This window comes from Tauraco erythrolophus, chromosome 1 (assembly GCF_009769465.1).
Source record: "Tauraco erythrolophus isolate bTauEry1 chromosome 1, bTauEry1.pri, whole genome shotgun sequence".
Classification (NCBI taxonomy): domain Eukaryota; kingdom Metazoa; phylum Chordata; class Aves; order Musophagiformes; family Musophagidae; genus Tauraco; species Tauraco erythrolophus.
Window position 1 is genome coordinate 879,038 of NC_141465.1, and position 14,392 is coordinate 893,429.

A 14,392-nucleotide genomic window follows, 5' to 3' on the forward strand; every position below is an offset into this window, starting at 1 on the left:
CGGTACGCAGAGACCGGGGAAGGCAGCGCGGGAATGACGAGCTTCAGGCTAATGCCCAAGCCCTGCCCTGGGCTCACGCTCGAAAAGAGTTTTGCTGGAACTGGAGTGAAACCTTAGGGAGAAACATCTGGGCGTTCTCCCTGCGTTTTGGAGCTGGAAAAAGTCACGACACAGTTTGGTGCAAAGGCACACGGAGCCGGACACAGTCTTATTTTCAGGAGGTACTCCCACACCAGGCATTCCAGAGGGGAATCCTTTCCTCCAGCAGCTGCAATTTAACCCATCTGCACGTTAGACCGTTTCAAACACCTGAGCAAAAATCCAAAATCCCAGAGGTGAGTTTGCAATCGTGCGCAGAGAGAGTGAGAATCCCGTGCTGCAACGGGGAGCCCAGTATCCCAAAAAAATCCTGCAGCAGTAGAACCCCCCCTCTCAAACAGTTACAAACAGCTGTTTACATTTAATTGCAACGTTCTCACCATTCATCCTAACACTGTGTTATGCAAGGAAGTGCAGCTACGGGGAATTATCGGGGTGAGGGTTTGCCCTCCGAGGATTTAGGCAGGCTGGAGCGCATCCAGGCAGGCGCCTGGACCTTTTGGGGAGGGGAAGGGAGGGAGGGGAGGGGAGGGGAGGGTAGAGGAGGGGAGGAAGCACCCAGTTCTCTTGCAGCCAAGGAGCCACACCAGTGGGAGGGGAAGGAAAAAGGACCAAGGTGGTGCTCTGCCATCTATAAATACAGGCAAATCTCCCCCGCAGGCTTTCGAGCGCCAGGGAGGTGGAACCAAGGGTGGAGGCAGGCTTCTGTGGGGTTTCTTTGGCACTGGAGTTGATTTTGAGCAGTTTCAGATCTGTTCATTTCCTGGGTTCATCATAGTTTGTAAATAGTTTTTGCGTAGGCGACTTCGGAATAGGAACAGCCAGCGAAAGTGAGGAAAGGCTTTAAAAACTGTTGTTTAACGTGGAGGTCAGAGTTTGTTTCCCACTAGCCTCTCCTTCCGGTACCACCCTTTGGCTCGCAAAGGCTCCAGAGGTTGATGTTGTGCATTTATTTCCTCAGGCAGGAGGTGACCCGGCCGGTCTGAGCTCACGGAGGGGCCGTTTGCCACCGAGCAGCAAAGCCCGAGCGATGTCCCTGGCTGGGATCCGGTGCCTGGTGACAGGAGCTGGAGGATTTCTTGGCCAGAGGATCGTCTGCTTGCTGTTGGAGGAAGAGGAGGCTCTGGCTGAGCTCCGGCTGCTGGACAAAGCCTTCAGCGACGAAGTGCTCGGGAGATTTGGAAGTGAGTACCACCTCGTGGGGGCTGCGGGAGCAGCTGTAGGTGCTGCTGTCTCAGGTGGATAGCAGGGCAGTCTCTACCTCCCACCCAAACCCAGCTTTGCAGATGGAGGTGTCATTTCTAGGAAGTCTTGCTTGGTCTCTCCCTCTCCCTCCAGCACAGAAAGATGCAAAACAGAAAAGCAAGAGTTTTCTTTGCCAGACCCTGAGGCTGCTGCAGGACACAAGACAGACCTACGTGCTGTTAATACAGCAAACAGGTTGCCTTCAACCTGACTTCTATCACACCAAATCCCACAAAATTAGTGCAAAACCCTCACATTTCTGCTGGGGGGAAGGGAAATGCAAGCACTGCTCTACTGGGGGGGGGGTGAGCAGCGTAACCCAGAGCACACTCCTGGGCTCTCACGTGCAGGACTAGACAGCAGTGGCAAAGTTGTGGGTGCAAGTGCTAATAGTTTCTTTAACCTGTGATTAGTTTGGTTAACCTGCGATCCGCTGGCTGAGAGGTGTGATGAGGTGTCTTAAAACGTGTTGTTGTTGTTATTATTACTATTATGGCAGTTGCCTGGAGAGCAGAACCCTTTTGTGCTCTGCACAGAGGAGACAGGACCCGTTTGCAAAGGGCAAGTCAGCACTCTGGCTCTTGAATGGCCTGGAGATGGCACAAATGAGTGATATGCCCAGTGTCAAAAAAAGACCCTGTGGTGGTGAAAGCAGATATATAATGGGACATTATATATTAAACGTCCCATTTCCTGGGGTCCTGAGCACATCTACACAAAGGCATGTAGGAACCTAAATCCAGTCAAGTTCCTAAGTCCCATCACACTTACTTGATAACGTTTTCCTCTGTCACATCTTAACCTTAAAACTGTTCTTCCCCTACACAGGCAGCTATATGGGAACCCTTAGGGAGTAGCCCCATACGATTTGCTAAGAAGCCACTTAACTGCCCAGACCATCCCTCTCCTATTCTTGCACCTTCCCTGCTGCTTACCTGACCAGCACAGGAGGAAGGGAAAAATGAGTTACCAGAGCTTTTTTTTGCCCCCAACCAGGCAGTAGGAACAACAGGTTGGCATTTCAGATGTGTTTGAAGAACCTTGAACCCCTGCGCTTTGACGGGCAGTTCCTCTGTCCGTGTCAGCCCCTATAGCTCCATCTCCTCCAGCGTCCTGCCAGTGCCTGTGCTCGCCACTACCCGAAATATTTTCCTGCTGGTCCCTTCCGAGCCCTCCTCTAGCACAGAGACTCCTATTCCAAACGCAGCGCTGCTGCAAAAAACGTGGGGCTGGACTCTTCTGACCTGCATTATTTTTAGTGCAGGGACTTGCAGCTTACGTTGTTTGGATTTCTTGACTAGCCAGGAGCAGAGCTGGGTGGTTTTCTTCCTCACCAAGCCCTTGAGCACCTTTTACTTGCAGAATTGTTGCAGAGTCAGGGCTGTGGGCAGTGAGACTCAGGAGGTCGTGCAAGTTGCAGCTCTTTGGGCCAGGAGATGCTCAGGGACACTCCTCTTTTGTCCAAACCACTTTCCTGCTGAGACCTTGACCATCGCACTCAGCCTGTGTAAAACAGTCTTCCACAGCCCTGCGGAGTTCGGGATGACCCAATCAATGTCAAGTGCTGTGAGCTGGAGTCTACCCAGTTACACACTGGGGCTGAGAATGAACCTCACGTTGAACACAGCAGTTTGGTGCTTTGGGTTTCCTACCTCCCATCTCACTTCCAATTTATCTTTCGGCCTTACCTATGCTTCCACTTACGCAATTCTTTTTGTTGTGGTTGTTCACTATTGCACTGGCACTTCTGGAAAAGTTGGAAACTCCTAGTTTGCTCGCAAGAGGATTTCTCACTATTTCAAAACACTGATTCCCCCTTGTCTCATCCTTTCATACATCTCCCCCCTCTCTCTCTCACCCTCATTTTATGTCATTTTTCAGACACGGACATAGATTGTGTGATGCTTGAGCATCGAGTCTTTTTGCACTGCTGACGCCGTACCGCTCCAAAGTAGAAGGAAAGTAGAAGGAGAAGGAATGTTGGTTTTTTATTTTCCAGGGCCCTGCTCTGGAAAACTTCCTTCTGGCTTTTTGCTCAGCGTTACAGACGCTCACTTGCCTTTATCACTGCATTCAAAACAGAAAGGCAGAGTAGCAACAGAACATCCCAGTAGCTGAAATGGGAGCAGAACAATCATTTCTGCTTCACTGGGCCAAAGAAGCCAACAAATTGCTTCACCCTTTCCAAATGAAAACAAGATGCAATTTTTTATTTTTCTCCTATGACTATGCAAAGTAGACCATTTTAATGAACCATCTGGTTAACCAGGAAGGGAGATCTCTCATGAGGAGTGCCTTCCCCACCACCCACCCCGCAGCTCTTAGGGCCTCCATAAAAGAGCACGAAGAAATTCAAGCTACGTCCCACAGACATCACTGCTTGCTTGAACTTTAAACAACACATAGAGAAGAGGAAGACAGTTTAGGGCAAAGTCTGACTGGATTGCTGAGTCAGATGCTGCTCACAGCAGGACATTGAATTTTATTGAGTAATCATTGCCTTTCCACACAAAAACTGCCCTGCAGCGAGCAGGGAGCATTGCTCAGTGGACACAGAAGCCATTGGTGAAGCAGAAGCAGCTTTCCCAGTGGGTAGGTACCTTCTCATGATCACTGTGTGCAAAAATGGAGAGCTGAGTTGAATTTATTCTCTTCCTCCCCCTTCCACCTGGCACACATGTGCTCTTTTGATGCCTGGGCAATGGTTTAGGCGGATGGAAACCAATTTTCTCTCTGCTGTCCATCTCAGACTGGAACCACTGTCAGTCGTTTCTTTCCTTCCTCTGCTTCCAGGCTCCCCTGGAGTTTTCTTCTTCCCCCAGAGCAAAACGAGATCAATCTGCTGCTCCCTGACATCCAGCTGATGCTGGTAAAGTGAACGAGGCCCCTGTACTTACCAGGGCAACTTCTGCTGAGTAAAGCTTTGATTTGCATCAAACTCCTGCCCACGCACAGCAACCACTCTGAAGTGGACACGTGTCAGAATTTACATTGTGAAAACGGTGAATTTCAGTCTTTTGGGTTACTGCAACCCCCCCAAAGCATGACCCAGGGGGACCTTCAGCCGAAGGGCTGCACAAAGACCAGTGTTTGTTAGAGCAAAGCTAACTGCTGGGTGCTGCACGAAAAGCCCAGAGCCAGAGTGTGACACTTTTGCATCCACACAAGTAGAGGTCAGTGTAATCCTTCTGGAAAAGGCATCCCAGGAAATGAATGTGCTCTGTAAGATAAAAAAGTGCAAGCGGGCATGGGGCAGTGGCTGTGCTGGGAGGGCAGTAACTCCAGATTCAGTAACAGTTTTTTAAACGTTTCACAAATTTCACATCTCAGACCAACTGATTGTGATGAAAAGAAACACCCCAGACCCTCAAGTCTGTTGCATCAGGATAATTGTTAAATTAAGAGAGGATTACATTCTAGCGTGCTAGAGAGATAATGGGATAAAACCATTTTAAAAAGTGCTCCCACTCAGTTCCAGATGCCAGCAGCTGTCTCTTTTAAAAAAGACACAGGATGAAATACTGCCTGCTTTGGAGCCGGTGGCAAAGCACTAGGATATATGAGATTTCAGTCACAGCAGAGGCTAAAAGCTGTATAAATTAATCAGGTTCTTCTCTTATCTAAAATGGGTGTTTAATTATGCTGGAAGGAGACAGAGGATCTGCCCGTGCTGCGGTCCCTTCCCAGTAGCTGTGCCTGGGAAGCCTCTAGTGCAACCACAGCTGAGGCTCCAGAGGACTTCTCCTGCTGTAGTGACAGCACCTCCTTAAAAGCTCCAAGTCATGCTGAGAAAGCCCTCTCCTCTCCTCTCCATGGCATAGCTGCAGCCAGGCCAACAGACTTCCCAGCAGAGCAGCATCACCTCGGACTATAAATGTCTCTGGGCGACCATCCTGTGCTGGCTCAATTAGTTCTGGGATGTGTGTAAGGATGCTTCCACCCAGGAAAACGTAGGGGAAGGATCGCTCCGAGACCTTGGACTGCACCAGGGTGGCACACGTTAGCTGCTGGGGAGAGAGGGGGCTTAGAGAAGCAGGGGTTAAAGCAAGTCAGGGCTGAGATAGCTCAGGAGAGCAGCCTGCAGAGTTGAGATTCGGTCCAGGCAGATGTGCACGCTGAAAAAAAACCCCAAAAAACTATGTTGAATAGTGACTCCAAAAATACGGTAGGTATTGCAACACAGGCTTCTGCAGCACTTGGCACTACAGCTGTTGGAAAATGCCTTGTTTTGCCAGCTTTAAGATACTGTTCACTTGCCCAGGTGGGCAGCACCTCCTGGGCTCAGAGTCAGCATCCCCACAGCCCTTCGCCGCTCTGCGAGGGCTCTTCTGAGGATCATAGAATGGTTTGGGTTGGAAGGGACCTCAAAGACCATCCAGTTCCAACCCCCCTGCCATGGGCAGCGACACCCTCCACTACACCAGCTTGCTCAAATGCCTCTAAGGTCTTCTGCTTTCTTTTCTGCTGCCCTTGCAGAGTTCCAGGGTAAGACTGAGGTGCAAATCCTGGAAGGGGACATCCGAGATGTGACGTTCCTGCACCGTGCCTGCCAGGGGGTCTCCCTCGTCATCCACACCGCTTCCATCATTGACACCCTGGGCCTCGTGGAGAAGGAGCTGCTCTGGGAAGTGAATGTGACAGGTGAGTGGGTGAAGCACCTTTCTCAAGCCCGTGTCTAATGTGTGTTGATCATCACCTGCCCGGGAAAGGGAACGCCTGGCCTGTTAACTGGGGTTTCTGCATGTCACACAGCCATACACGAAAAATACTCCGAAATCCCAACGTGCATCTGAGAAAAGTTGGTTCTTATTCTCCCTCCCCGTGTAGCATCACTGCCTGTGCACGTTTTTTTCATTTTTAGGAACACTGCAGGCTTTGGCCACAGTCACAGCAAACGTGCACTGCTAATGTCCCAGACCCTGTGGCTCTCTGCTTCCTACTCTTTTTCTTCCTCCTCTTCTCCTTTTCCTCCCATTTGCCATCACGTTGTGTGTGCACAAACGCCCTTCAGATGAGTAAGTGCTTTTCTATCATTAAAAATCCCCAAAAAACTCTAGGCTATGGGAGGGAGGAGTTTCAATGACTTCTCACTCCATGATGGGACCTCCCTTTCTACTAAGCAGCCTCTGTTCTTCATGAACAGATCGGATGAAAGGGGAAGTTCTTGGCTTAGGAATGGCCTGTGTGGCATCAGCTGCCAGGAAATTTAAATACATTTCCGAAAAGAACAACTTCATCCTCCTCCCTGCGATCCCAAACCCCTCTGTGCCCTTCAGAGCCCTGGTGCTGCCTGACCCGTGAGCACACTGACCTCCCTGGCTCCTTGGTGAACATTTGGGGATGATTTTCTTATTTACCTGAATAGTTTTCCTGGTTCTTTGTCCCTCTCTGCCACGGGTACAGGGCTTCTTCACACAAAAATAAGGAACATACTTCTCCAGGCACCACTTTTACAAATACTGGCTGCTCACCAGCGCTCAGAGCAAGAGAGCGTTCTTTGCAGTTGTCTCTTACATGCACCTTAAAAACAGTGGGATGGGATTTTGGTTGTTTTAGCCCAGCTTGTTGCCTCTACATTCAGCTTCCAGCCCCTTTCTCTTCTGCTCAGTCAAAGCCAGGAATTGTCAGTGACTACTGGTGCCTGCCAGGAGGGAGAGCAGCAAGGCAAGTTCCTGTGAACCTGTGCACTGGGCAGTACGAAAAATAAATATACAGGGGTGGTAGTTCAGAAAGAGGATTTGTAAAGTTCTCTCTTTATGACCACACTCCTGCTACAATCTGTTTTTCAGAGCAAAATGTCTTGCCTAAACCCATAGGGGAAAAAAAAAAAAAACCACACCAAAACCCCAAACAAATGTGAAAATATCCCAAAAGCAGAAAGTTCTCTAGCCTTGAACTGGAGTCAGAGCTGGAGAGTTTATTTGTCTGCCCCATTGTTCCTTTTGGCAGGTTTAGCCTTATGCACAAAGCATCCAGGCTGTCAGAAATCTTTCAGGTCCCCCCGGAGCAGAGTCTGCCCGTGGGTAAAATAAGCCCACTGCACCAGTGAGGGGTGGCTGATAACTTTTGGTGGAATGGAAGCACCCACTGGTCCTGCTCCCAGAGCAAACCGACCCCGAGGTCACGCAGTACATACTGCAGTCCTCTTCCCTATCTCCCTCCATCTCCATTCTGATGCTCTCCTGGCTTTCTGACCAGCCAAGCACACTGCTACGCACGTCACAGACTTGCAGGATGAAAGTTCTGTTTCTCCCAGAAAGCAGAACTTTTGTAACACAAATGTGTTGCAGAATCAGACATGGATGGTCACAAACCAGAGGAGAAGGACACAAGTTAAACCTGCCATGAAGTAGGGCTCTCCTGTCTCACATGCCACACAAGGTCTCGGAGCAAAAAATACTCTTTCAGGAAGGGATGCAAATTTTTAGGAGGAAGGGAATTACGAAAATAATTAAATATAATCCAAACAAAAGTACTGGCTCTACTTTTGTTTGGATTATATTGGATCCTCAGGCAGGAGGGCTCTGGGTGCAAGCAAAACCTGGAGACCTGCACCATGGAATCTTGACTTTATGACAAGCCATGTGAGAGATGCTCCAATTCCCATTACCGCGGTTGCATCGTTTACCTACAACTTGGATTTGCAAATAAAACACATTTAATTTGGGTGAAATCGATCTCGAACAGACACCAACTGCCAGGATAACTTTATGTTTGCTATTTTTAAAACGTGCTACCCAGTTTGATTTTATCTGGACTTTCTGTGCTGTGTTACTTTCCCCCACCTTCTAAACAGGATTGACGGCAGGAATTAAGCTATTAATTTAAAAAATAATATTTTTTTTTTTTAATTAATTAATTTTCCTGACGATTCTGCCTAAGCATAGCGACTTGCATGAACTCACTTTTCCCATGAATTTACTCCTGGCTGTATAACCTTGTTTTCTTTGCACTTATTTAGTGTTTCTTAAACCCCCATTCAGCTTTACTTTCCATTTGTTTCACCTTCTTTCTTTTCCTCGTTCAAGCTTGAAAAAAAACGAATTTTGGTGCCCTACCAGTATTCAGTTCAATAATTCTTCCCATCGCCCGCTCATTAACGGGTCGATACTCTGCTGCCAGTATTTCTTGGTCCTCTGAACCTCCCTTACTCATCACATTCTCCCCAGTGACACGTGCCTGCTCCGCACTGCTCTGCCTTTACTTGCTGTTGTAACGACTGAGCAGACTGGTTAGCTCATTTCTGCGCCTCGTCGCTAGCTTTTGATTTTATCCCCTTGATTTTGGGCCACACCCTGCTGATATCACAGCAGTTATTTTGGTTCGATGTTCCTTTGCCAAAGATGTTGTGGAAGGTCTTTGAGCTGTGTCTTCTGTTCCAAAGTCGCTGGCTCTTTCACACGCAATCTCTCTCATTACATCATGCACAACAAGTAAGGCAATTTCTGCCTCCGAGCTCAGAAGAAAGAGAAAAGAGTCCACTTGCCATTAAAACAGCCCAATTTATTAAGAGACTTATTTTCCCCTTGAATGTGCTTTCCTAGATTGACTCTCTCTTGGCTACTTGAAAGACCTTGAACTTGCCAGTTTACCTCTGCTCTCCTCGATGAGCGCATTGAGAGAATTTTCAAAGTAAGAAATCCTGCATTTCTGCAAGTAAAAGCCAGAATATGCCAAAAAAGGAGGCAGAAAATACACAGCATCACTTTTTGCTCACTGAGCATTACCCTCTGCTCTTTGACCACACGGTATCACACGTTGTTCCGACAGAATATCCTTCCCTTCAAGCCCTCCTCTGAAGCCAGCTGAAGAGTGGGTAGACTCGTATTGGGTGAAGCTGCTTTTGGAGCAAAGCTTCAAGTCCCACATTAATTCTGTCCCTGCTTAGCAAACCACCCAAGAGCATCCTCAAGCCCGGAAAACAGAGGCTTCAGCGTACAGGATGGATGGTACCTAATGAGAGGGGCAGCTTCTGGAGGTTCTCTGCCCTAAGCCAAGCCAATCCAACGAGCAGGTGCAAGCCCTGAAGCTGTGGTCAGTACCCACACCAACCCGAGCAAGAGCAAACTCTGACTCTTGACATACAACCCCCCCACACCATGAGATTAAGACCAAGTGTTTGTCCTTGTTTAACTCCAGCAGGTGCACTGATACCACCTAAACACAGATTCAGAGCAGGTTTGGTGTCACTGAACATGCTGCCCGGTTCAGGACAAGATTCTTCCAGCTGCAGAGAGGGGAGGTCTGGCCAAGCTCAGGCCAGAGATGCTGTTTCTGATCCAAAAAGCCCACTTTTCCCTGCTTGGAGAGCTCTAGACTGACTTGTGTGTTTCTCTTTTGAAGGTACTCAGCTCCTGCTGGAGGCAAGTGTCCGCTGTAACGTCCAGCACTTCATATACACCAGCACCATAGAAGTGAAAGGCCCAAACTGCAAAGGTGACCCGATTTTCAACGGCGATGAAGACACAGCCTATGACAGTACATCAAAATCTCCTTATGCCCAGAGTAAGAAACTGGCAGAGGAATCTGTGCTGAAAGCAGATGGCCAGACGTTAAAGGACGGTGGCGTGCTGACGACTTGTGCCCTGCGATCCATGTACATTTTTGGAGAAGGATGCCCGTTTCTTCAAGGTCATCTGGATAACTGTCTGCTGAACAAAAACGTCTACCTGCGCTTCTCCAGGAAGGAGGCTTTGGTGAACCCCGTGTACGTGGGGAACGTCGCCTGGGCACACGTGCAGGCGGCCAAAGCCCTGCAGGTCCCTCAGAAAGCCAAGCACATCAGCGGCCAGTTCTACTACATCTCCGATGACACTCCTCACATGAGCTATGCAGATCTAAATTATGAGCTGACCAAGGACCTGGGGTTTGGGATCGAGCCCCGGCTCCCCATGCCTCTGACCATGCTCTATTACTTCTCGCTGCTGCTGGAGATCGTGAGCTTCTTGCTCCGGCCCTTTGTCAGGTACATCCCCCCCACCAACCGTCACCTGGTCACGCTACTGAACACCCCATTCACCTTCTCTTATAGGAAGGCACAGAAGGATTTTGGCTACACGCCTCGCTACACATGGGAAGAGGCCAAGGAGTGCACCGGCCGGTGGATTGCCTCCTTGGTCCCACGGAGAAGGGAGTGCTTGAAAAGCAAGGCTGCCTGAGCCTTTGGAGGAGCTGGGTCCTGGCTCCACCAGTAGGGCCAGGAGCCAGAGGAGAGCTGGGTAAGCAGCAGCAGCAGCAGATAACGACAAAGCATTTAAGTGAAGACCCCCCCCACCCCCCTGCCCCAACCCAGAATAAATAAAAGTGAAACGCTCATTTGTTTGTTGAGTACAGGCTGATCAGGGTCGCTTTACTCTATAGTCCGCATCCACTCCTACATCTGGTGTAGCACTAAGATACTATTTTAGTAAGACTCTACACAGTCCGTGGTGTGAACACATCAGCCCTTCTTTTCACTCGATGTCACCTTTCAGGCTTTCATAAAGCACAGCTCATCCTAGAACCAGAACTACTCCTTACAAGTACGTACTACTTGGCCATACCCTACCCACCGGCTCTTGACCACGCAGCAGGATGAAGCCACCCGACTGCAAAAGCTGTTTGTTACAAATCTCGCTCACTTTTTCAAGAGTGTTGTCCACTTCCATGGGCCATTCACCTGACAATCAAACCTGAGAGCAAACTGGGGCGCTGTAAGCATCGTGAGGCCAGAAGCACATCGTGAAGTGCAACGTGGTTTTGGTTAGGAAGGTGTGTGGAGGGAGAGAAGGGGCAGATTCGATCGGGTGAAGGCTTCCTTACCCATTCTCGTTTTCCTAGTTACCAATTTTGCAATAAATCTGATGGCTGCCCAGCAGAACAACAGCTTCAACAAGACGAAAAGGAGAAAAATACTGCAGGATGGCCTTGGTCACTGAAGGGCTTCCATTGCAGAGTCAAGACATTTGTGAACACTGAGGAAAAACAAACAGTGCTGAAAAAAAAATCATGCTATTTGCAGGTTTCAGCTGGGAACAAAGGCTAACTTTAGCTGATAGATGCATGTGTGCTGCCCCTATCCTCCTCATATGGGTTTCTGCAGAATGTGTAACTTGGCTTTTGGGCCAAAAATGTAGAACTTGTCTGAACAAATAGATGTGATTCAGTGTTTGCTTCTTAAATATACAGCTCATTTGCTGAAAGCAGCTCTGAGAGATGGGAATTCCTCTGTTCTGGTCAGGATGGTGTGAACAGAGACATTTTACCTGGCTCAGTGCTAAAGTAAATAAAGCACATTTCCAGTGATGCTGGCAACTTAAAGTCTGTGTTGAGTTTAGTTACTCGGTGCCCTAGCCAACAGATATTGTGCAAACATCACCATTTTCTGTAGTAACATCTTAGGTTCAGGATGTAAGATCTGAAGCAGCAGAACACCTTTGTTCACGCTCTGTTCCCCTCCCATCACTAAACGATGATTTGTCTTGCTTCCATCCACTCTCCACTATTCCCCTTCTCATCGCTGCCAGACCCCTCTGATGAGAGCTCCCTCCCTCTCCTGCTCCCTCCATTTGTGCTTTTCCCCTCCCTTCCCGTTCCCATCCTGCCCAGCCCTCTCTGGTGAAACTGTTCAGCTACAGCCCCTCTGTTCGTGCTGTCTCCCCTTGAGCCCCACCATCCACCTTAGTCCCCCTCCAGCCTCCTGCACCGTTGGCTTTGTTCTCACCAGATGGTTCCTTTCTGCTCCCCTCTGTTCCCATTCCCATTCCCATTCCCATTCCCCTCTTTTGGCAGTCTGTGCCCCTCCAGTCCCCACCATCCGTGCCCTGCTCCCTTCCCATCACCTGCTTTCACACCTTTCCCAGGCAGAAGGCTCCAAGCTGGCCAAAAGCCTCCGAAACCCTCCCAAAAATGTACAACTCACCGCCCTCTGAGCTACGGATCAGCTCCATGTGTTTACTCCGAGGCTGAGGAAGGCTCTCGGGATGCGTACGGCACCACGCTGCTGGGGGCAGTCATCAGAAAAGCAAAGAGGAGGCGTCTGACACGGCAACACCCCACGTTCTTCTGGGCTCGTGATGCTCCTTCCTCACGTCCAGTGAGACCAGGATGCTGGACAATCCGGGTCTGGATTGTCCTTCCCGTGGAAAGGGAGCAGGAAGGAAGGGGGAGGGAGGACAACAGAAGCAGAGCTGCTCTTGAATAGGAGAAGGCACTTAACACATCAAAGAGCTCCAATATGTACCAGAAAACTGGGACATCTTTGCTCAGGTTTAACAGAGCTCCTAAAATATCTACGGATGCTGCCAGGGAGAACAAAGGACAACTTTTATTGTGGAATTCAGCAAGCGACTCATTTCCCCGAACGCGGGCTCCCGCTGCTGGGGCCCACTGTGTCACATTTACCTTCTCGGAAAGGCAGCGGGATCTCTTCTTCTCTCCAAGGGCCGTGCTCCCATCCATCAGATTTCAGGCACAGAGAAAGGTGGGAAGCAGCAAAGATACGTCAGCGATACTCACCTGCTACACACAGATTAATTACTTCTTGTTCCAACGAGTACGAAGCTAAAATTACAGATCACCTTCTACTGTTAAATATTTTTGTCACCGGAGAGGAACAGAGTTTTGCTTGCTGAAATGGACCAGGAACTCTAAGCTATTAATGTACGTTTTCAATAAATTTAGGAAGACTGAAGATGCTCCAGAGGAACAGAGGGAAAAGCAGCTACCATGTCAATCCTGGAAATACATGCCTGGCACTGGCATCGTTAGCACAGGATGCAGCCAATGCAGGAGAGCTGGATAGCAAATGCCAACGGGCATGTTTTTATGACAAATCTGCATTGCCAGGCAAGCATGACATTGGTATTTTGAGTGTATTGCAGATTCCAAATAACCATAAAAAGTTTTGATTTATAATTGGATGAAGTTTGAATTCCCAGTTGTCAGTATACAGTATGACGTTTAATGAATTAATACAGACCGAATGATAAAAATCACAAAATAAATGTTAACTTTCTCAATTATGATCTTTAAATCAAAATTGCATGCTTTTTTTTTTTTAATTAAAAAAAAAAGCTTTGGCTCAATTCATAGGCTTGGTGCAGAACCACAACATGAAACATTATACACAGCCTCTGCTGTGTAGGAAACCAGAGTAACGGTGGTCTCCGAAACGGAAAAATCTGTCCCTTGTACATCCAGCTATAACAGATCACAGCCACTGGACAGCTAATTCGGGAAGTGGGAGTACAGCAGGATGCATTTCAGAAGATACTCTTTTTCATGAGTTCTTGTCACGACCCCTGTAGTCCCATGTAATGCTCTCCTCCCTCTTTCAAGCCCTCCATCTGCATCTCCATCCGAGTTCAATAACCACTGGATAACAGGAATTCATGTGTGGTCACGCCACGGATTTCTTTCTCATGGTGTTTGTCATTTCTAGAAGTTCCTCGTTCACATAACCAAACTTTTCACATTTCTTCAATAAAATGTGCCTCTCCAGTGCTAGCAGCAAGCACTGAGTATTAAGTAGTTGAGGACTAATCTAAGAAAGGGAGAACAGTAACCAAAAATAAAGAAGATACATTAAATCTCCAGCTCGATCCTATAACACTCAATTTTGTGTTGATTAGGCAGGTAGGAAGTTCTGGCAGGACCAGCCAGATGTTCCCCACAGTGAGGTGCTCACTTAACAGGCTGGTTGGAACTGGGGAGCTTGTGGGGTTAGGCTTGTCTTCTTGTCAAGTTCATCTCCCGTACAAAAAAAAAACACAGACAACTCTTACGGCACCAAAAGTACGTCTACAAACCTGGTTTCTCCAAGAACTCCTGGCATCTCTCCTCTCACAACTGCGGAGTCATAGGAATGGGTGAGAAAGTGGCACTGCCCTATATAGTCTCTTCCATCAAAATTCTTAGTATGCATTGTAGAAGACCATTGAGGCAAAGAAAGACTGCTTTCGTTGCTGCCTTAAGATGTGGAAAGCCAGCCTAGAAAGCTAAAAAAAAACCCAAAATGCATGAGGGCCACCCTCCCCTGGACCTACTCCAACAGCTCCATGTCCTTCAT

The 14,392-nt window shown here is 48.5% G+C and overlaps 1 protein-coding gene across 1 annotated transcript; it reads left to right on the forward strand.

The window, feature by feature from the left end:
* Positions 1-1,129: 1,129 nt before the first annotated feature.
* Positions 1,130-10,502, forward strand: LOC104373662 (3 beta-hydroxysteroid dehydrogenase/Delta 5-->4-isomerase-like). The gene is made up of 3 exons (XM_009979607.2): positions 1,130-1,283; positions 5,821-5,985; positions 9,688-10,502. The coding sequence occupies exons 1-3, from the start codon at positions 1,130-1,132 to the stop codon at positions 10,500-10,502; spliced, it is 1,134 nt and encodes a 377-aa protein (XP_009977909.2).
* The last annotated feature ends 3,890 nt before the right edge of the window (positions 10,503-14,392 follow it).

What these genes read in the sequence shown, in the direction of transcription:
- LOC104373662 (XM_009979607.2), top strand. Translation starts at nt 1,130, where the DNA reads ATGTCCCTGGCTGGGATCCGGTGCCTGGTGACAGGAGCTGGAGGATTT. An exon ending in AGTGCTCGGGAGATTTGGAA is followed by an intron (nt 1,284 to 5,820) that starts GTGAGTACCACC and finishes CTGCCCTTGCAG; the next exon opens with AGTTCCAGGGTAAGACTGAG. An exon ending in CTGGGAAGTGAATGTGACAG is followed by an intron (nt 5,986 to 9,687) that starts GTGAGTGGGTGA and finishes TCTCTTTTGAAG; the next exon opens with GTACTCAGCTCCTGCTGGAG.